General features: G+C 40.5%; 1 protein-coding gene across 2 annotated transcripts in view; it reads left to right on the top strand.

The window, feature by feature from the left end:
* LOC118535416 (adhesion G protein-coupled receptor E2-like) overlaps nucleotides 1-20,363 on the top strand; it is a 37,981-nt gene extending 17,618 nt beyond the window's left edge. For both annotated transcript variants that reach the window (XM_036091753.2, XM_036091754.2), the window contains 14 exons: nucleotides 399-566; nucleotides 1,057-1,103; nucleotides 1,244-1,321; nucleotides 1,723-1,900; nucleotides 6,893-7,000; nucleotides 7,308-7,531; nucleotides 7,739-7,918; nucleotides 9,037-9,234; nucleotides 9,523-9,758; nucleotides 14,129-14,195; nucleotides 14,604-14,695; nucleotides 15,671-15,839; nucleotides 15,924-16,031; nucleotides 16,780-20,363. In XM_036091753.2, the coding sequence (XP_035947646.2) occupies nucleotides 399-566; nucleotides 1,057-1,103; nucleotides 1,244-1,321; nucleotides 1,723-1,900; nucleotides 6,893-7,000; nucleotides 7,308-7,531; nucleotides 7,739-7,918; nucleotides 9,037-9,234; nucleotides 9,523-9,758; nucleotides 14,129-14,195; nucleotides 14,604-14,695; nucleotides 15,671-15,839; nucleotides 15,924-16,031; nucleotides 16,780-16,830 (1,904 nt within the window). In that variant the 3' untranslated portion in view covers nucleotides 16,831-20,363. The remainder of the gene's footprint in view (nucleotides 1-398; nucleotides 567-1,056; nucleotides 1,104-1,243; nucleotides 1,322-1,722; nucleotides 1,901-6,892; nucleotides 7,001-7,307; nucleotides 7,532-7,738; nucleotides 7,919-9,036; nucleotides 9,235-9,522; nucleotides 9,759-14,128; nucleotides 14,196-14,603; nucleotides 14,696-15,670; nucleotides 15,840-15,923; nucleotides 16,032-16,779) is intronic.
* The last annotated feature ends 3,396 nt before the right edge of the window (nucleotides 20,364-23,759 follow it).

Raw genomic sequence — 23,759 nt, forward strand, 5'->3', positions numbered from 1 at the left:
TTCAAAAATCCCCCTTGCTCCCTGGCATTTTATTTCTGTGAAATAAAAAAAAAAAAGGGTGGCACTCAAGATATTTCAGGAGCTCCACAGCACACTGTTTCTAGTGCAAAATCCCTCCTCTTCACCATCATCAGTGATGGCCAGGATGAGACCTTTCCCCACCAGAGCCTACTTGGGCTTGGCCATGCTAGGAAAACTCTCAGATCTCTTGGGCCATGTTGGACCCAGGGACCCCATCCAGAAACACTGCAGTGGGAAGATGGGAGGGCCATCCCCCTTTCCTGGGCCTGCACTCTCCCTGGCCAACAATTTCAGCATCCAGACCCCTCTTCTCAGCTGCTGGGCCTCTGTCTATTTCCCTGAACAAAGCTTACCCTGACTCTCCCCAATAATTTCAGTTCACAATCCTGAGAGCAGACCAGATGACCAGGACCCAGGAGGATGTTGTATGGTGTCTACACAGAGTAACACGGACCCACCCACATACACACATGGAGAATTGGGTGATGAGAAGCAGCTCCTGTCTAGACCAGATAGCAATGGAAGATATCATCGGAGACCAGCAAGTGAGCAGTTGCCCTGAGGGAATTAAAACAAAAGCCATCACTGGGAGCCAGACAGGATCCTGGTTGGGAAATTCGGCATATTCCCTGCACATGGTTCCCTAGAAGACCCACTCTGGTCTTTGTCCAAATGCTCAGGCTGGGATACAGATGACCATGATGTTCCCACCCTGGCTGAAAGCTGCCCAGGGAAGCTAAGAGCACTGGAGCTGAAAACAGGAGGATTCAGGCCAATTCCATCCATATCTGGACAGCTGAGCCTCTGGGCCACCACATTCACCCATAACACTCCTCTGTATGAATAAGAAAAGACACCCACTCACCAGGGAGGAGAGAGTGGGGCCTTCCTGATGCTTCTATGCCCATACTAGGGTCCTTGAATAACCAAATGACCACCTGAGAAGGTACCTGGCCCTGATCTGACCCCAGGCCCCTTCCCCCATCCCACACACAGATGCTCTTACACCTAATCAACCACTGTTGTCCCCTGCAGGCATTTTTTTTCCCACCTGGACCCCACCCCATGGAATCAAGAGCCAGGTGAGTGGCCCCAGCTGGGACCAGGAGACAGGAAATCCTTCCTCAAAGCATGGGCTCCCCACCGTTCATGGCCGTCATTTTCCCCAAGCTTCTGCACCCACATTGAGGCTCTCTGACTTCCTCATCTCCTCTCTCCCTAGAGACTCTCCCACTTCTTTGAAAGAGTCCAAGATCTGGGCAGAAAGTTCATACCAGCCTTTGTCCAGGACACTATCCAGGTAAGGTCAGAATCCAGTGGAGACAAGTTGGAGGCATCCCATGAAGGTCCAGGAAAGCCTTGGTGTGGAAAGAGGCATTCCCAACATAGTGGTGGCCTCCCTGAGGCCCCGCCTCTCCCAGGGTGGGTGGGAAGAGCAGACATCCAGGTATTGTATTCACTGTTAGAAACCCACCTGTACCTACTAACAACCTTTCATCTTACTGTTCCTGGAAATTGGGTTTATGTCATCCTTGGCATTCATGAACAGGATTGACCATGAGTGGCTGGATTCCAGGGCAATCCCAGGAAATCCCAAACAGATGACAGTCTCTAGGATCTTTATTCTGAGGCTAAGTGGACAGCCTCTTCATGCAGTCTGTCTGGCCCATCACGCACTACTTCTGTGTCCCCATCCCCCAGGACCTTGTACAGGGTGTGGATGAGCTGCTGGAGACCCCTGACGACCTGGAGGCCCTGCCCCGCTCAGAGCAGCACTGTGTGGCCACTAACCTGCTCGTTGGCCTGGAGGATGTCCTGAGAAACCTGAGCCAGGCCCTGCCCAATGGGACATTGACTTTCAATGCATCTGCAGGCACAGGTAAGTAGTGGGGTCTGCCCCAGGCTCTGCTCTGCCTGTTCCAGGCCTCCTTTGTCCCCCAGCCTCACTGGAGCAGAGTGACCATGCTTGTATCTCAGTGTTACATGTATAAACAAATTAAAATAAGTGCTTAAAAAGAAATAAATAAATTATGCTAAGTAAAATAAATCATAGAAGGACAAATTCCAGGTGATCTCACTTATATGTGGAATCTTAAAAAATAAATAAATAAACACACACACAAGCTCATAGATACAGACTAGTGGTTGCCATGGGTGGGTGAGAGGGGCGCTGGTGAGGCATGTGGGGGTGGGGCAGTAGGCTAAATGGGCGAAGGGGGGTCAGAAGATATAAAATAAATAAGTCATAGGATGTAAGGTACCATGTGACTATAGTTAATAATACTATGTTACATATCTCAAAGTTGCTACAAGAGTAAATCTTGTAAGTTCTTATCTCAGGAAAAAAATTTCGTAACTGTGTGTGGTCCCACATGTTAACTAGACTTCCTGTGGTGATCATCTTGCAATATATACAAATAATAAATCATTATGTTGTACACCTGAAATTAATGTTGATTATACCTCAATAAAAAATAAATGAATAAAACTATAAATAATATACATGTTAATATAAAATAAATTATGAGCAGATGAATTAATGATAATGAAGAATTTAAGAGAAAATAGAAATGGCTTCCCAAGAAAACAATTTATTTAATTTGGAATAATATGAATTTAATATTATCTGATATTTAAGTGTTTCATTTGTTTTATTTGAAGTAAAATTCACATACCATAAAATTCACCGTTTTAAACAAAGTGTACAATTCAGTGGCATTTATTTTTTTAGGATTTATTTATTTATTTTAGAAAGAGAGAGAGTAAGAGCAGAGGGGAGGGTCAGAGGGAGAGGGAGAGAGAAACCTCAAACAAACTCCCCGCTGAGCACGAGCCTGATGTGGGGCTCGATCCCATGACCCTGAGATCATGACCTGAGCCAAAACCAAGAGTCCAATGCTCAACCAACTGGGCCACCCAGGCGCCCTAATTCAGTGGCATTTAGTATATTCACGGAGTTGTAATCATTGCCTCTATTTCTAAAATATTTTCATCACCCCTGAAGTAAATACTGTACCCCCCTCAGGAGTCACTCCTCATTCCTCCCCTCCCCCAGCCCCTGGACACCACGGGTCTGTTTTCACTCTCTATGGATGTGCTTATTCTGGACATTTCATATAGAGAGACTCATACACTATGTTGCTTTATAGTGTGGCTTCTTTCACTTAGCATAATGTTTTCAAGGCTCATCCATGTTGTAGCATCTATCAGTGTTTCATTATTTTTATGGCTGAATAATATTCCATTGTATATGGATACAACACCTTTTGTTCAGCCCTTCATCAACTGATGGACATTTGGTTTGTTACCTCCTTTTGACCATTGTGAATAGTACTACTATGAATATTGGTTCACATGTTTTTGTTCTAATAACTGTTTTCAGTTCTTTGGGGTACACAATTAGGATTGGAGTTTGAGTTGGATGGTAATTCTATGTTCAATTTTTTGAGAACTACCAAATTATTTTCCAAAGAGGTGATTTTTTTCATTTTCCATCCACACCAGCAATAGGCTCCAATTTTTACACCCTCAGCAACACTTGCTATTTTCCTTTTGTTTTGTTTCCTGGTAGTCTTTTCAGTGTATGTCAGGTGATATCTCATGGTGATTTTGATTTGCATTTCCCTGATGATTAATCATGTTTCCAATCATTTTGTGTAATTGTTGAACATGTGTGTAACTTTTTTGGAGAAATGTCTATGCAAGTCCTTTGCCTATTTTTTAATTCATTGTTTGGCTTTTGGTTGTTGAGCTGTAAGAGTTCTTTATATATTCTAATAGTAGACTCTATGAGACATGTGATTTGCTAATTTTTTCTCCCATTCCATAGATTGTCTTTTCATTTTCTCTGTGGTCTTTTCACTTTAATGAACATTAAAGTGATGAAATCCATTTTCTCTGTTTTTTCTTTTGTTGTGTGGGCATTTGGTGTCATATCTAGGAATCCATTGACAAACCCAGGTCATGAAGATTTACACCTGTGTTCCTCCTTCCTAACTAGTTCTAGTTCTAGTTTCACCTCATAATTGTAGGTCTTTCATATGAATGGATAAAGAAGATGTGGTGTATATATACAATGGACTATTACCCAGCCATCAAAAAGAATGAAATCATTTTTTTATTTATTTACTTTTAGTTTAATTAACATATAATGTATTATTGGTTTCAGAGGTACAAGTCTGTGATTCATCAGTCTTATATAATACCCAGTGCTCATTATATCACATGCCTTCCTTAATATCCATCACCCAGTTACCCCATCTCTCCACCCCTCTCCCCTCCAGCAACCCTTAGTTTGTTTCCTCTGATTAACAGTCTCTTATGGCTTGTCTTCCTCTCTGGTTTCATTTTGTTTTATTTTTTCCTCTCCTCCCCTATGATCCTCTATTGTATTTCTTAAATTCCACAAATCAGTGAGATCATATGATACTTGTCTTTCTCTGATTGACTTATTTCGCTTAGCATAATACCCTCTAGTTACATCCACATAATTGCAAATGGAAAGATTTCATTTTTGATGGCTGTGTAATATTCCATTATATATATATCAATCACATCTTCTTTATCCATTCATCTGTGATGGCCATTTTGCATCTTGGTTCTTTCCATAGTTTGGCTATTGTGGACATTGCTGCTATAAATATTGGGGTGCAGGTGCCCCTTTGGATCACTACATTTATATCTTTGGGGTACCCAGTAGTGCAATTGCTGGGTTGGAGGGCAGCTCTATTTTCAACTTTTTGAGGAACCTCCATACTGTTTTCCAGAGTGGCTGCACCAGATTCCATTCCCACCAATAGTGTAGGAGGGTTCCCCTTTCTCTAAATCCTTGCCAACATCTGTCATTCCCTGACTTGTTAATTTTAGCCATTCTGACTGATGTGAGGTGATATCTCATTGTGGTTTTGATTTGTATTTCCCTGTTGCTGAGTGATGTTGAGCATTTTTTCATACGTCTGTTGGCCATTTGGATGTCTTCTTTGGAGAAATATCTGTTCATGTCTTCTGCCCATTTCTTGATTGGATTATTTGTTCTTTGGGTGTTGAGTTTGATAAGTTAAAATGAAAAAAAATCTTTCCATTTGCAACAAATGTGGTTGGAACTAGAGGGTATTATGCTAAGCGGAATAAGTCAGTCAGAGAAAGACAAATATCTTATGATTTCACTCATATGTGGAATTTAAGAAACAAAACAGATGAACTTAGGGGAAGGGTAGGAAAGATAAAATAAGATGAAATCAGAAAGGGAAACAAACCATAAGAGACTCTTAAACAAACTGAGGCTTGCTGGAGGGGTGTGGGTGGGAGAATGAGCTAACTGGGTGATGGGCATTAAGGAGGCCCTTGATGTAATGAGCACTAGGTGTTACATGCAACCCATGAATTACTAGATTCTACTTCTGAAACTAATAATACACTATATGTTAATTAATTGAATTTAAATTAAAAAATAAAATAAATTTTAAAAAATTTTAATGTAGGTCTTTGACCCATTTTGAACTAATTTTTGTGTGTTGTGTGAGGTAGGGTTCCAGCTTCCTTCTTTTGTGTGTGGATAGCCAGATGTGCCAGGACCATTTGTTAGAGAGACTTTTCTTTTTCCACTGAAGGGTTTTGACACCAGTTGTTGGAAATTAATTAACCATAGATGTATGGGCTTGTTTCTGGACTTTCAATTCTGTCTTATTGATCTGTATGACTATTCTTATGCGAGTGCCCTCCTGTTCTGATTATTGTAGGTTGGTAGTCAGTTTTGAAATTAGGAAGTTAAGTACTCCAATTTTTTTTCATCTTCAAGATATTATTTGGGTATATGCAATGCCCTGTGGATTTTAGGATGAGCTTTTCCATTTCTGCAAAAAATTAAATAACTAAAATTGCTTTGGAATCCTGATAAGGATTGCACTGAATCTGTACATCTCTGCAGGGACCATTGTCATCATAACAATATTGATTCTCCTATCCATGAATACAGTTTTCTGTGTACAAGTCTTGAGCATCCTTGGATAAAATTATTCCTTATATTTTATTGACTATTTTGACATCTATGTTTATAAGAGATTGGTCTATAGTTTTTTTTTTTCTTGTGAGATCTTTATCTGGTTTTGTTTACAGGGTAATGGTGGCCTCATAGAATTATTTAGGTAGTATTCCTTTCTATATTATTTTACATTATTTTATTTTATTTAATGGAGAAGTTTACAAAGGATTAGTCTTTTAAATGGATGATAGAATTCAGCAACAACTCCATCTGGTGTGGGCTTTTCGTTTGGGGAAGCTTTTGATAAACGATTCAATGTCTTTACCTATTGCAAGTCTGTCCTGATTTTCTGTTTCTTCTAAAGTCAGTTTTACTAATGATTTACTATATATTGGCTAATTGAACTTAATTGAAAAAAAAGTCAGTTTCAGTAGTTTGTGACTGTTTAGGAATTTCCTCATTTCATCTAACCTACTGTTGAATAATTGCTTATAATATTCTCTTATAACCCTTGATAAATTCAAATTATATACATATATAAAATTATTATGTATACCAAATATGTGCAATATTGTTATTATGTGTGCCAAATAATACTATTATTAATATATAATATATAGATCTAGAACATGCATATGTTATATGCATATATTATATTATGTGTGCATTCTATAAATTATATAATATATAATATTCAGTATTATATTATATATTATATATGGCTTTTGTATAAATTTATATTATATATAAAGTATTTATATTATAGATTTAAGTAATGTATAAAATATTTTTATACATACATCATATATACACACATAAAATGGTATTATACCAACCACTACAGCCACAAATACTAATCTAACTCCCTTATACAACTCTGACATCTTATAGACCTGTCCCTGAAGGTGCGGGAGCAAGGAGATAGAAATGTCATCTTGAGTCAGAGTCAGGTGAAGATGCTGCTGAACTGGGATGTGGTGCACGAATCTGATGACTCAGGTACTGGCTGAGATGGGAGGAAGGTCACAAGATGCCCAAGGATGTGACAAATGGGGAACCGAAGATTAAAGCGAAAGGGGGGGTTTAGTGGAGGCACAAAGAGTCTCTCTGAGGAGGAAGGGGCCCTGTGGGAACTCCAAGGTATCAACCAATTGGCCATTGGCCTCTTCCAATTAACTCCAAGGTATCAACCAATTGGCCATTGGCCTCTTCCAATTAACTCCAAGGTATCAACCAATTATCCAATTGGCCTCTTCCAATGAACTCCAAGGTATCAACCAATTATCCAATTGGCCTCTTCCTGCAGGTCGTTCTGTGGTGGGCCTTGTCTCCACACCGGGGATGGGCAAGTTGCTGGCTGAGGCCCGCCTGGTCCTGGAGCCTGAGAGGCAGGCAGTTCTGCATGGGACACACAAGGGCGTGCTGCGAGGAGTCTCCTCTGTCCTGCTCTCACACGTCATCTCTGCCTTTATGAGCAACAGGGACACCCAGAACCTCAGCTCCCCTATCACCTTCATCTTTTCCCACCATGTGAGTGCTGGTGAGATGGGACTGTGGGTGTGGAAGGAGCCTGGGTCTTGGCCACAGCCTCGCTGCTCAGCTCAGTCTTGATTGAGGTTCTTGGGGGCTCCCCCATGGCTGCATCATTCCCCAAAGAAAGCCTTTTGCAAGCCAGCTTTGGATAAGCATTTCTGAGCACTGGAACAACCAGCTTCCACCTACACTCTGTTTCTACAGTCAGTGACCCGTGGGCCAATGCAAAAGGTGTTCTGCGTCTTCTGGGATCACACTCCGGATGGATATGGTCATTGGTCCACCACAGGCTGCAGGATGGTGGCCACTGGAGACACCAGCACCACCTGCCAGTGCACCCACCTCAGCAGCTTTGCAGTCCTCATGGCCCACTACGATGTGCAGGTGAGAGCCCTGCGAGGGGCTGGATTCCATACTTATTGCTCTGTAATATATTTCCCCACATGTAGGGGCTTTAAAAAAAAAAAACAGAAATTTATATCTTGTGGTTTCTTTGGGTCAGCTCGGGTATGGTGGTGCTGAGTTGCTGTTCTGGGTCTTACAAGCCTGAAATCAGCCAGATCTGCATTCTCTTCTGCAGCTCAGTTTCCTCCTGTGAGCTCCCTGGTTGCTGGCAGGATTCATTTCCTTGCAGTCATAGGACTGGGGTTCCACTTTCTAGCTAGCTGTGAGCAGGGAACCTTGCTCAGCGAACTAGGGGCTGCCTGCATTCCTTCTCTAGCAGCCCTCACACAGTGTGTCAGCATTTCTATCCAGAGGCCAGCAGGAGGAGCTCCCTCACTGCAAACGCTCTCACACTTTGAATCATTTTCTCCAAGAGCCCAGAGCTTTTAAAGCTAACTTGATTAGGCCAGGCCCACCTACAACAGACTCCCTCTCTTAAAGACTAGGATCTGAATTCCATCTGCAAAATCCTTTCAGAGCAGCACCTAAAATGGCATTTAACTGAGAATCCAGAAGAAAGTGTGTGTACACCTATTATTGACAAATTAGATTTCTGCTTAACACAGGGGTCTTCAGGACAAGAAGGCTGTAGAAAGTGGCTCTCAGGGGCTGTAGAAAGGAAGATTTGGTGGTGGCAGAGGTCAAAGGGGCCAAGAAAGCCAGTGAGTACAGGTGCATTAAGAACTATGTTTGCCTGTTCCACTGGCTAGGTGAGCTGGTTACTTCCTCTGGATCACCACATCAAAGACTTACTTAGGTGATTTGTAAAGTAAAATAAACCCTTGTGAGTTCCTGGGCTCTGTCTTAAGTAAGGACTCTCTTACCCCTCAATTCTTCCAAGGTCTGAGTTAATCAGTTCAGATTTCCATTCTAGCATTCTGAACCTGGAGGAATTTGCCAAATAACATAACAAATTTACCTGCATCCTTCTTTCCTGATTTGGCTACAGCAAAAATAAAAATAAAATAAAAAATTTTTAAATAGAAGATTTTTAAATTACCCCAGGGTAGGAAAATGTGACTGTGATGTCCTTTTTGCTTCTTTTTGCTGGATCCCAGGAGGAGGATCCTGTGCTGGCTGTGATCACCTACTTGGGGCTGGGCCTCTCTCTGCTGTGCCTCCTCCTGGCAGCCCTCACCTTCCTGCTGTGCAAAACCATCCAGAACATCAGCACCTCGATCCACCTGCAGCTCTCAATCTGCCTCTTCCTGGCCCACCTGCTCTTCCTCACGGCCATCAACCGGACCGAGATCAAGGTACTGACAATGTCACAGAGGAGCCCCTGCCCTGTCCCAGGGGTGCTCAGTTCATGGAGCCATGCTGCACTGATACCTTAATAAAATGGCCTCGGGTCCAGGGAGGTTAGAGGGGTAGGTAGCCTATTTCACATTGACTAATGAATGGAAGACATTAGGAGACAAACCCTCTCCTGACAACTCGACCATATACATGAGAGTTCTCTTCAATGGCAAAGTATGGGAAAGGTCCCGGGGCCACCCTCCTCCCTGACAATCCCTCCTGGTGACACCTTTCTCCTCCCCCAGGTGCTGTGTGCCATCATTGCGGGTGCCCTACACTATCTCTACCTGGCGTCCTTCACCTGGATGCTGCTGGAGGGTCTGAATCTCTTCCTCACTGCACGCAACCTGACGGTGGTCAACTACTCCAGTGTGAGCAGGGTCATGAAGAAGCTCATGGTCCCCGTGGGCTATGGAGTCCCGGCTATAATTGTGGCCATTTCTGCTGCATCCAGGCCTCACCTTTATGGAACACCCACCCGGTAAATGCAATTTCCCACTGTCCTTATCTTCTCCAGCATGACTATGGCCATCATAGAACCAATAGTTATTTAATTCCACCAGATCATGATAGGCAGAGAAAAGGTCAGTGACCACTCCAAGGACATCTACCCGGTGGAAGATTGTATTCATTGAAGTAATTGTTTTTAAGTCATTAAGATATAATTGGTTTTTTTAAATTTTATTATGTTATGTTAGTCACCATACAATACATCATTAGTTCTTGATGTAGTGATCCACGATCCATTGTTTTCGTATAACACCCAGTGCTCCATGCAGTACGTGCCCTCCTTAATACCCATCACCAGGCCAACCAATCCCCCCTCCCCCTTCCCCTCTAAAACCCTGTTTGTTTCTCAGGTCCATAGTCTCTCATGGTTCATCTCTCCCTCCAATTCCCCCCCCCCATTTTTCCCTTCCTTCTCCTAATGTCCTCCATGTTATTCCTTATGTTCCACAAATAAGTGAAACCATGTGATAATTGACTTTCTCTGCTTGACTTATTTCACTTAGTATAATCTCCTCCAGTCCCATCCATGTTGATGTAAAAGTTGGGTATTCATCTTTTCTGATGGCTGAGTAATATTCCATTGTATATATGGACCACATCTTCTTTATCCATTCATCTGTTGAAGGGCATCTTGACTCTTTCCACAGTTTGGCTATTGCGGACATTGCTGCTATGAACATTGGGGTGCATATGGCCCTTCTTTTCACTACATCTGTGTCTTTGGGGTCAATACCCAGGAGTGCAATTGCTGGGTCATAGGGTAGCTCTATTTTTAAATTTTTGAGGAACCTCCACACTGTTTTCCAAAGTGGCTGTACCAACTTGCATTCCCACCAACAGTGTAAGAGGGTTCCCCTTTCTCCACATCCTTTCCAACATTTGTTGTTTCTTTCCCTGTCCATTTTTGCCATTCTAACTGGTATAAGGTGGTATCTCAGTGTGGTTTTGATTTGGATTTCCCTGATGGCTAATGATGATGAACATTTTTTCATGTGTCTGTTAGCCATTTGTATGTCTTCTTCAGAGAAGTGTCTTTTCATATCTTCTGCCCACTTTTTGACTTGATTATTTGTTGTTTGGGTGTTGAGTTTGAGAAGTTCTTTATAGATTTTGGATACCAGCCCTTTATCTGTAGTGTCCTTTGCAAATATCTTCTCCCATTCTGTGGGTTGCCTCTTTGTTTTGTTGACTATTTCCTTTGCTGTGCAGAAGTTTTTTATCTTCATGAAGTCCCAAAAGTTCATTTTTGCTTTTGTTTCACTAGCTTTTGGAGATGTATCTTGAAAGAAGTTGCTGTGGCCGATGTCAAAGGGGTTACTGCCTATGTTCTCCTCTAGGATTTTGATGGATTCCTGTCTCACACTGAGGTCTTTCATCCACTTTATCTTTGTGAATGGTGTTGGAGAATGGTCGAGTTTCATTCTTCTGCATGTGGCTGTCCAATTTTCCCAGCACCATTTATTGAAGAGACTGTCTTTTTTCCATTGCATGTTTTTTCCTGCTTTGTCAAAGATTATTTGACCATAGAGTTGAGGGTCCATATCTGGGTTCTCTATTCTGTTACATTGGTCTGTATGTCTGTTTTTGTGCCAGGACCATACTGTCTTGGTGATCACAGCTTTGTAATATAGCTTGAAATGAGGCAACGTGATGCCCCCAGCTTTGTTTTTCTTTTTCAATATTTCCTTGGCGATTTGGGGTCTTTTCTGATTCCATACAAATTTTAGGATTGTTTGTTCCAGCACTTTGAAAAATGTCATTGGAATTTTGATCGGGATGGCATTGAAGGTATAGATTGCTCTGGGTAGCATAGACATTTTAACAATGTTTATTCTTCTGATCCATGAGCATGGAATATTTTTCCATCTTTTTGTGTCTTCTTCAATTTCTTTCATGAGTGTTTTGTAGTTCCTAGAGTATAGATCCTTTACCCCTTTGGTTAGGTTTATTCCGAGGTATCTTATGGTTTTTGGTGCTATTGTAAATGGAGTCGTTTCTCTAATTTCTCTTTCTACAGTTGTGTTGTTAGTGTATAAGAAAGCAACTGATTTCTGTGCATTGATTTTGTATCCTGCCACATTACTGAATTGCTGGATGAGTTCTAGTAATTTGGGGGTGGAGTCTTTTGGGTTTTCCACATAAAGTATCATGTTATCTGCGAAAAGAGAGAGTTTGACTTCTTCTTTGCCAATTTGAATACCTTTTATTTCTTTTTGTTGTCTGATTGCTGTTGCTAGGACTTCTAGTACTATGTTGAACAACAGTGGTGAGAATGGGCATCCTTGACATGTTCCTGATCTTAAGGGAAAGGCTCTCAGCTTTTCCCCATTGAGGATGATATTCGCTGTGGGTTTTTTAAATGTTAATTATAATGTATGTTAATAATTATCTATTTAAATAATAAAGTGCATTATGTTAATAACTATACACTAATATAATATTGATGATGTTTAATAATTACAAATTAATCTAGTTAAGATAAATGAGGTTACTTCTTAATATTTTAGATTTAATTATTTTAAATATTAAGTGTATATTATGTTAATAACTATATTGTATTAGTGACTATAGTCTGTAATATAAATAGCATCATATGTATTAGCAAATATATATTAATATAGTATTCATTGCATCAATTGAGGGGACAGTTTTAAATCTTCCAGAAAGCAAAACTGAAATGAATAGATGACATTAATTTGTGTAAACTCTTTCTCTATCCCAATTTTAAAAGAAACAAAGGGTCATTTGGATGACAAAATAACTGTAACCACAGCTAAGATTTAGAAATCACTTCTGATGTACAATCACTGTTCTAAATATTTTTCACGTGTCAGCTCAAATCATCCCCCCAACAACCTGTGCAGTAGAAACTAGTATTGGGCCATATTACAGATGAGGAACAAGGAGATTAACTAACATGGCCAAAGTCACACAGCTGGTTGGTGGCGGAGCGGGGGTCACTTCCAGTCTGGCACTCACACCATGCGCCTATCCTGATGACATGAGTTACTCAGCTGCAACAGGGAGCCCTGGCCAGCTGGCCTCCCTAAGGAGTTGAGCATAAAGGTCAATGAACTTTTTCCATAAAGGGCCAGATAATCAATATTTCCAACTTTGTTGGTCTTATGGTCTCTGCGGCAACTACTCAGCTCTGTCCTCAGAGCACAAACAGAGCCACAGACAATTTGGGAGGGAATGAGTGTGTGTTCCAGTAAAACCCACTTATAAGAGCAGGCGGCAGCCTCCTGCTTTGCCAATGCCTACCTTTGAAGCTTCCCTTTGATGCTTCCTGCTGGGTCCTTCTGACCTTCTCCCCAGTCCTCACACCTCCCACCTCACTCACAGCTCCCCTCCCTGGGGATAAAGTCCATCTCTGTCATTGCTCTCAGTGTGGCCTTGAGATGCCTGACCTGTGAGTGTGTGAATACCTGTGTCCTCATGAGGAATAAGTTATGTAATGCACGTGAGCCTTACTGCTGGGACAGCTCACTGTTTTGTTTCATTTGGGTTTTTTCACTCACTTCTTGGATGGTCCAAAACTTTCACCTGTCTACACCCACTCATCACTCATATTTCAGCTTAAACACAATTCAGTTCTTTCAGGGAAACCCTTCCCAACTATCTGGATCTCCTATACCCTGGATTAGGTTATGGATCCAGCTACATATCCTCAAAGCTCCTCATACTTGGTCATAAAATTCATCATCTTGACTTTGTCTATTGTCTAATTGTTGATCCACCAACTTCATCTGTGTCTCCCTGAGGACAGAGACCACTCTACCCTAATCCCAACTGGGTCTTCAGAGCCAAGCACAGATCCTGACACAGAGGAGACACTCAATACTTATCCAAAAAAACCCATAAATTAATTTACTGATCAATACTGTTATTTTCTTTTTAAAAATTATATTTATTTCTGCCAGCATATCTGGGGGCCAAGACATAGAAGAGCTTTTTGAAAGAAACTTATCTTTTTTTAAAGACCACTTGAGTAAGGTGTGATTGACATGTAAAATACCATATGTAATTAATGTACAAAACCTGATGAGTTTGGGGCTAATACCCATGAAACCACTGCCACCATCAAAGGCATATACAAAGTTGTAGTTCTGCAAAATAAGTAAGTTTAGGAGATCTATATTACATAGTGCATATAGCTAACAATAGTGTATTCTATACTTAAAATTTACTAGGAGGGTATGTTAAATGTTTTAACAAAAAAAAATGATAATAATGATGAAGGCAGAAGGAAACATTAGGAGGGGAGGGGTATGTTTATTTATCAGTCCTTTGTCTATGAAAGCCAATATTTTCTTTAATCTCTTCCCATCTCTCTCTAAGATGCTGGCTCCACAAAGACAAAGGATTCATATGGACCTTCCTTGGCCCTATCTGCACAATTTTCTCCGTGAGTAATGGATGACATCAGAGCAACCCGCCTGCCCAGCTGAGGGTTATTCAAAGACCAGGTATATCAGGAGGGTGACAGGCAGGGTAAGCAGTCATTCCAGTTGGCCCAGGACTGATGAGGGGCTCCCAGGAGGTGAAAATTCCCATTGTAAAACCAGGACTAAGGTGTTTCCTGAGACGTGGTACTTTCAGTGCTAACATTTGGAATTCCCATGCAAACTGAATTGAAGTGGTTACCGATGTTACAGGGCAAACATGGGCCTGAGTTACTGGGTGTTTGGTTTGCTTTTCTAGGACTGTTAGAAAACACAAAAGCTTCTTCCCTGCCAGGTTAGGAGCTGGATGAGCTAGGACGAAGGTTTGCCAGATGTGGAGTGTAGTTAATATACCTGTGGGTTTTCTGCAGATTAATTTGGCTTTCTTTCTGATGACCTTCTGGATTGTGAAAACCAAGCTCTCCTCCGTCAACAAAGATGTGTCCACCCTCCAGAACACAAGGTGAGGATGGGTCACAGGTGCACACCACCCCCTACACAGAACATTATCCGCACGCCTCCAAGGCTCTAGTGTCTCTTCACAGTGCTCCTGGGGGGCCTGGAAGAGAGAGGTGCAGCCACCCTCCTTGGCAGCCAGCTCAGATTCTGTGGTTTGCTGCTGACACCCATGCCAAAAACATTCCACCCATGAACAACCCCAACAACAAACTGCTTCAGCTGCAGAGAGAATGGGCTTCATTCTGATAAGCAGGGATTGCTACCATGGCCCTATGAAAAAGGTCCCGAGAACATTCACATACTTATAACACACTCGGGAAATCACACAACAGTTTCCAGAACCAGCATACCCCATCATGTCCATGCCTTCATGCATGCTCTGCCCTCTGCCTTCCCCTTCCCTTGCACCTGGTGAACTCAGCTTCAACATCCACATATCACATCATCTAAGAGTTTGGGGATGTCCTCTGCTTTCCTCAACTTTGCACAGAATTAATGGCCTCTATTCTGGGCAAAGCATGCCTGGTTCAGTTCATGGAGAGGGTGAGGAAAGGAACAGCCCTGGATGGAAAGAAGTACCTCACTTCGCAAATGTTATAAGTGATCATTTGTTCTTGTCTTTCCACTAGACTTTAAGGTCTGTAAAAACAGAAGTTTTGTCTTTGTTGTTTTGAATGCCCTAGCCCCAGCCTAGAGCCCGGTGCACAGAACATTCTCAGTAATGTCAGCTGAACAAATTCGGGATCTTCATGAAACATCATGATCTTTTTGAAACTCACATTCTCAAGTGTCACCATTATCCTCAGTCCTAGTCAAAATGCCATCCTGGACCCAAATAGTGGTTCTCTTTAGGGAATCATTGACAATAAAGATCAAAGTTGATCACAACTCAGTCAGAAGCATCCATGGAGTGGACATGAACCCAGCCTTGGTTGTGTTGCTCTGGGTGCATCATGACGTCCTTTCTCCTCCTACCCAGGATGCTGACATTTAAAGCCACAGCTCAGCTGCTCATCTTGGGCTGCACATGGTGCCTGGGCATCCTGCAGGTGGGTCCAGCTGCCCATGTCATGGCTTACCTCTTCACCATCATCAACAGCCTGCAGGGCGTCTTCATCTTTCTGGTGTACTGCCTCCTCAGCCAACAGGTACCACTGCCTGACTTCCACCTGGTCCTCCCACCATCCTTACTCCCTTCAGTGAGCTGACCCAAGCATGCTTTGCCTCTGCAGGTCCGGGAACAATACAAGAAATGGTTCAGGGTCAGGGAAACCAAAGCCGAGTCTGAGAAGTATACTCTCTCAAGTGGGACCATGTCTGATGCCTTCAAACACAGCGTGGTAAGATTATGCACTGCTCCCAGAGCACTTCACTAACCAGTCCTCTTGAGAAGCTCATACCTATCTCATTGAACAACCTGGGTATATAGCAGTTGATGCCCTAGGATGGCTCACCCTTGGTTTTCACCTGAACTCACCTGAAGGCACTTCCCTGTCTTGAAAGGAGGTCTTCCTATACTTTCACTCACTTTCTATGCTCTCGTTGACCCTTGCATATGACTGTCCTCTTTCTCCACAATTGTAGAGCACCCACTTTGTGTGACATGGGTGCAACCCCTTTTTAATTGTACTTAGGGACAAGATACAAAATACTCATAAGCAGAGAACAATGCTGTGATCAACCAAGTAATCAGGAATAATGATCTGTAGCACTGATGCACAAGCTGCACAGTCACCGCACATCCTTTATCCCTAGTCATTCCATGCCATCCCTGTCTATGATGAACAATAAATACGTGTATATATAGTCATAAAAGGAAAGTAACATAAGTATTAAGTTGGATTGGAGACTTTTCAAAGTCTGCAATCATTCCTAGTATTTCCAAATACACAAACACTGCAAAACCTCACTAGAGAATCACAGAAGGCAGAGGAGAGATTCTGGCAATGTGAATTGTAGCTAGCATTTGTATGTTCAGGTTTACAAAACCTTTCTCTTCTTAGGCTTCTCTTGACAATATTTTGTACTTTTCTGTGTACACATCTTGCACCTTCTAACACAAAATCATGCTTGCACCTTCCTTCTTAGGAGAATTATAATGAAGAGCTAAACCTGACGAACTTGTCTCTTAGGAAATGAAGAAAACACTCTCTGCCATCCTTTGGGCAAAGAGTATTAAAAAATGCTTTTTCATGTTTATTACAAATAACTCTTCTTGGCACCACTGTGGGAGAAAGTAAGCAGTAAATGTTTGACATTCAGTTGCTGGAGACTTTTGGTTTTCTGGTGCATACAACATTCTCATCTCACTCCCAGTATAATCAGGAGCTATGACCCAATACCCCAGAAGCCTCGTCTACAAAAATTCTTCCTCAGATTGATGATACATAACAAGGAAAACCAGCCTCAAAGGACTTTCCTAAAATAGCATCAGAGAGGAAAGTAATATTCACATACCTGCATGTAGTATAAACAACAAATCACAGTTTCTCAAGACTTTCCTGGTTTTATTAGTATTAGTATAGTATTAAAGTATTACATCCCAGAAAACATTTTGGTTACAGGCAAAGTAGACCAGTTGGTCTTCATACATATATACATGCCTCAACTTCTTCACTCTCCATTTCTAAAGACTTACTAATTTATTCATTTCAAAAATATGTACTGGGGGGTGTCTGGGTGGCTCAGATGGTTAAGCGTCTGCCTTCGGCTCAGGTCATGATCCCAGGGTCCTGGGATCGAGTCCCGCATTGGGCTCCCTGGTCCTTGGGGGCCCGCTTCTCCCTCTGCTTCTCTCTCTCTCTATCTCTCATGAATAAATAAATAAAATCTTAAAAAAAAATACAAAAATATGTACTGGGAAGAGATCAAGAAGATCCAATTCCTGATTTCACAGAATTTAAAAGTGGGGGGAAAAGTTTCATCAGAGTAAAATCAGAGCTATGGGACTAGAGTTTCTGCATCTTTATGTTTTATAAGTTGAGTTGTGGAAAAAGGTGTATATGGCTACTGCACATTTTGTGAGATGTATTTATAGATAACATTATTTCACCCTCACGCAGTCTAAGCAAGATCTAAATCCAGAGCAGTTACATCTACAAGAAACTCCCTGAGGGCTCCCTCTGACCAATTCTGTATCAATTTGAACATCAAGGAAAATGACTGTACATGATTATAATGTTTTAAATAAGCATATCCATGAGTCCATACTGATACTTTAAAAGATCATCTAATAGGTGTAGAAAATACAACAGAATTAGAAGAGCATGATTCTTTTAATATCCCATAAATGGCCACTACGAGCACTGAGTAAAAGGCTTTGGAGAACAGGCTGGGACCACAGTGCCAAAGAATCACCTCACAGACTACCAATTAATTACAAGGGACAAAGTATACATTTGCGACATGGAGATCTGACACCACCATCTGAAACTAATGATGAAATTTAATATCATCAGTGGTGGGCAAACTGACTTTATGTATCTCCTGATATGTCATGAAATTACAACATCCCATTTTTAGTAAATAAAGAATTATTAACAAATCAGTCTAACTGAAATCTAATCCAATCTTTAGGCTGTGGGTTGGCAAAGTATAGCATGCAGTCCAAATCCAGGGATTTTCCTGTTTTTGTTAATAAAGTTTTATTGGAACACAGCCACACCCATTCATTGATGGATTACCTATGGCTGCTTTCATGCTACAATGTCAGAGTTGAGTTGTGACAGAAGCTGTAAGGCCACAAAGCCAAAAATGTTTGCTACCTGGCCCTTTATAGAAGAAGCTTGCTGATGTCTGTCCTTTTAGACCTATCAATATTATGAAATACAGGGGACAAAACAATTTAAACGACATCATGAGGAAACCATCAGGCAAATCCTGAACATGGGCATTCAACAAGACAATTGGCCTGCCCTCGTCTAAAATCAATATCATTTTTAAAAATGACTAGAGCACTGGGTGTTATACACAAACAATGAATCATGGAACACTACATCAAAAACTAATGATGTACTGTATGGTGACTAACATAACATAATAAAATTTAGAAAAAATAAAAGTGACTAGAGGCTGCTCTGAATTAAAAGAAATGAAAGTGACATAACAAACAAATTCAGTGTCAATTTTAGTGGGACTCTTGTTCAGATACACAACTATCCATGACATTTTGGAGGCAATTAGGATAATTTGAATATGTATCAGACATTGAAAGTAATTATGAAATTGTTGCTAATTTTCTTGGGTATAATGATAGTATTGTGGTTATGTAGAGAACATTCCTTGAATTCTCAAATATTTGTCGAGGAAGTATTGAAGGATGAAGTGTCATGATGTCTACCACGCATTATCATATGTTTTAGCAAGAAAATTTAATCCATGTGTGGCAATAAGTTGAGAAAGGTGTTTTAATGTGGCACTATGTTAACAATTGTTGACTCTTGATGGAGAGTATATGAGTGTTTATTGTACCTTTTTTCCAAATTCTCAATGTTTAAAATGGTAAATAAAAGGTGTCAGAAAAGTAGATAAATATATTAATTAGTTATTAATTCATTAAAGATATATACTCTCATAAATTCCTAGATGTCCAGATAAAATGCTTTTTCCTCTGCACAAAACTTTGTGAATGGATCTTTTTTTTAAGATTCTATTTATTTATTTGAGAGAGAGAGAGAAAGCCCACAAGCCGGGGGGGGGGGTGCAGAGGGAGAGGGACAAGCAGAATCTGCACTGAGCTCAGAGCCTTATTCAGGGTTTGATCCCACAACCCCTGAGATCATGACCTGAACTGAAATCAAGAGTCGGCGACTTATGATATAATGTATGGTGATTAACATAACATAATAATAAAAAAAAAAAAGTCAGCCACTTAATCAACTGAGCCACCCAGGTCCCCCATGAATGGATCTTTTCTAAAGCTATGAATTTGCATGACTAATGGTGACAGATTTAAAATCAAAAATTAAAAATAAAACAAAGTAAAAAAATAAATAAATAAAACAAAGTTATTAAAATATAAGAAAATAGAGGGAATCTCCACTTCTGCCTAGAAAATAAAAAATGGAAACAAATATTGCCTTCAACCTAACAGTAAGAAAAAATCCACATAAACTGCAAAATCATTCATTTTCTTGAACCTCTAAGCAAGGAGAGGTAAGGACAACAAAGTAGCCTAATGTCTAAGGGAAGACGGGATCATCCACAGAGAGACCGTCAAGAGCACTGGCTGACCTATGGCAAAGGACAAAAAGAAGTGATCGGCATGCCATAGAAATGCTTAAAGAGAACCTACATTTCTGAATGAATTACTCAGGCCTGAGTGTGGACAATTATGAGAGTATAGAAACTCTTGAGGGAGTGGCAAGAATGTGGAGAGACCTCTTAGATGCAACCACACAGGGAAGGTCTACAGCTGAAGGTGGAACAATGAGAAAAAAAACTTCTGGCAAAGCAGCCCCACACTAAGCACAGGATAACAAGGTAACACCAGAATAAATTGAAGCCCAGAGTGCAAAGACTCCTGATTAGACTCAAGCTCCCTCAAAAATAGCCTAGCAGAAGAACAGGTGTGCCTATTTCCAGTAATAAATAGCCTATACCTCAATGTCTGCTGTTTTACACACACTGTCCAGCATCAAATCAAAAGTTATTAAACACAAGCAAAAAACTAATGATGTACTGTGTGGTGACTAACATAGCATAATAAAATAAAAAAATAAAAACACAAGCAAAAATAAGTAAAATAACCCATACAGAAGTCGACAGAACTAGACTTAAAACTAGCAGAGGGGGAGTTTTAAATAACCCTCCTTCACATTTCAAAGGGTCTAGTGCAATAGTTCTCACCTTGGGGACACTTTTGCCCCAGGGAACATTTGGCAATTTCTGGAGACATCTTTGGTTTCATGGCTGGAGAGGTACGTACTGACATTTAGTGAGTGAAGGAAAGAGATTCTGCTCACCATTGTACAATGCACAGGACAGCCCCAGACACAAAGAAATATCCAGCCCCCACCTTCCCCACCTCACCTCAGAGCTTTAGAAACTGCTGGAACTCCCCTACATTATATAGTTGCTAAAAACAGGTGTTTTCCTATTGTCCATTAGAAACAGGAAAATTTCTACAGCAACATATAAGGTGTAAAGACAAAGTAGCTGTTAATAGGAAATTTCATATTCTCTTCTCTTACCCCCAAAGTTGAGAAATCCTGTTCTATTGGGAAAACCAGACACTATTATGGATGTACAGGAAATTTCAAAGAAAATACATACAGGTCACAATTTAAAACTTCATCACACTGTTGGTGGGAATGCAAGTTGTTACAGCCACTTTGGAAAACAGTGTGGAGGTTCTTCAACAAATTAAAAATAGAGCTACCATATGACCCAGCAATTACACTACTGGGCATTTATCCCAAAAATACAGATGTAGTGAAAAGAAGGACCACATGCACCCCAGTGTTCATAGCAGCAATGTCCACAGTAGCTAAACTGTGGAAAGAGCCGAGATACCCTTCAACAGATGAATACATAAAGAAGCTGTAGTCCATATATACAATGGAATATTACTCAGCCATCAGAGAGGATGAATACCCAACTTTTGCATCAACATAGATGGAACTGGAGGAGATTATGCTAAGTGAAATAAGTCAAGCAGAGAAAGTCAATTATCATATGGTTCCACTTATTTGTGGAGCATAAGGAATAGCATGGAGAATATTAGGAGAAGGAAGGGAAAAATGAGGAGGTGGGGATCAGAGGGGGAGAAGAACCATGAGAGACTATGGACTCCGGGAATCAAACTGAGTGTTTTAGAGGGGAAGGGGGTAGAGGATGGGTTAGCCCAGTGATAGGTATTAAGGAGGGCATGTATTGCGTGGAGCACTGCGTGTTATACACAAACAATGAATCATGGAACACTACATCAAAAACTAATGTTGTACTGTATGGTGACATAACATAACATGATAAAATAAAATATAAAATTAAATAAATAAATAAAACAAACTTCATCAATATCATTGAACACTACCTCAAAAACTAATGATGTACTATATGTTGGCTAATTGAATTTAAATTAAAAAAAAGAAAAGTGAAAAAAGGAAAAAAAAAGAAAAAAACCTTCATCAATAACATCCTTTTAACCAAAAGCCAAAAGCCTTGGGGAAAAAAAGATAAGCTTTACTACTTAAACAATAGTTTCAGGATGATAAAAGGCAACATGAACAAAGCCTGAAGACCAGATAAATTATGTTCAATGTTCATACAAGACTAATATCTATCATGTACAGAGAACTTCTAAAATTCAATAATAAAAAGGTTCACAAAATATTAGAAAATTTATAAGTAACTAACAGAAAAAGAAAAACTAATTTTTAATAAATACAAGGGTATTGAAGTTAATAGAAGCTAATATTGTCATGCATTAGATTGAAAAATATCCTCAAAATTGGACAGTGTTCAATATGGGGTAGACCAGGATGAAATGGATATTCCCTTATGATACTAGGGTAAATTGATATAAACACTTTATTCAGCAATTTGTATTAGCAATGAAAATTTAAGATGCACATACCTACATACCCACATGCCCAGCAATCCCACTTCTTTTTATCTACCTCAGAGAAACACTACTATGCTTATAAGGAGATATTTACAAGAATGTTTTTTGAATTACATTTGCAAGAGTGTAAACTATGCAAGCAATAGAACTATGGACTTTGGGTGATTATGATGTGTCAGTGTAGGTACATCAATTGTAACAAATGCACCACTCTTGTGAGTGATGTATATTAATGGAGAGGGGGAGTATACGTGTGTGGGGACAAACACTATATGGGGAAATCAGTGCTTCCTCTTGTTAATGTTGCTCTGTACCTAAAATTGCTCTTTAAAAAATTAGTCTTTAAAAAAATAGAGCAATTTCACTGAGGCCCAAATCTCTTGTGGCTTCCCATTTGCTCCTCTTTCCCCTAAGGTGTCCCTGTAAGTACTACTCTAACATAGTCATCCTGACATTGGTTCTGAGACCACCAGTGGGTCGGAAGAATCCATCCAAAGGACTGTCATCCAATACAAAAACATAAGCCCTTTTATGGGTATTTAAGATTCATAGCCATTCATTTTAGTTACAAATTAGTAAATTAGAAATAATCTATTTCACAACTAAAATATATATATTATAAATTTAAAGTAATGTTTTTTGGAGTTCTCTGAGGATTCTCAGTATCTGGAATTCAAGAAGTAGAGGAGAGAAATGGAGCAGAAAAATATTTAACTAAAGGCTAAATATTCCCCCAATTTGTTGAAAGACATAATTTATTGATTCAAGAAGCTCTGCAAACCCTAAGTAGAACAAATACAAATGTGACCCTAGGGTATTACCCACCTGGGTGTGGATGACAGAAAGCCAAAGAATGAGAGGAGACAGAGAGAAAAATGCACAAGTCAACCATGATTTTTTCAGTGTGGGATTCCTAATTTATTTTGTTTTCCTTCATGCTTTTCAAAATTTTCCAAATGTTCTGCATTTTTCCTGCATTCCTTTTGAAATTGGAAAACCATCCTATCTTCTCTCTGAATAAGAAGTCAACGTTGTATTTATAATCCAAACAATAGTTGCTCAAAGGCATTATGGATAAGGGGGCAGAGAAGAGAGGTGTGTGCACAGCTGCTCCCTTTTCTTCTCTTTTCTTGGAGGAAGTCCTGAGACAGGTCTCTTCACCTGGATCCCCCAGGTTCTCACCTCTTCTCACTACTTCTCAGTGCTTTTCTCCACCACCCTTCCCACGCTGTCCTGCAGCTATCATTGTACTCTCCTACCTCTATCTCCCTAGTCCTCCCTAAGTCTGCAACCCCCCACCCTATTCAAACCATTGCCCATACCCTCACCATCCTGTTTTCTCTCCCATTTCAATCTCCCTAGTCCAGTAAACTCCACCAAGTCTAGAATACCTTGCCCCTGATGCCAAAGAGCGTTGAGAACATTCCGATTCCATTCAAACACCAATCTCCTATTTCTTTCCCTGATCTCATGTATCTGCCCAACCCTGCCCATTCTTTCCATG

Source organism: Halichoerus grypus, chromosome 1, assembly GCF_964656455.1.
Source record: "Halichoerus grypus chromosome 1, mHalGry1.hap1.1, whole genome shotgun sequence".
Lineage (NCBI taxonomy): Eukaryota > Metazoa > Chordata > Mammalia > Carnivora > Phocidae > Halichoerus > Halichoerus grypus.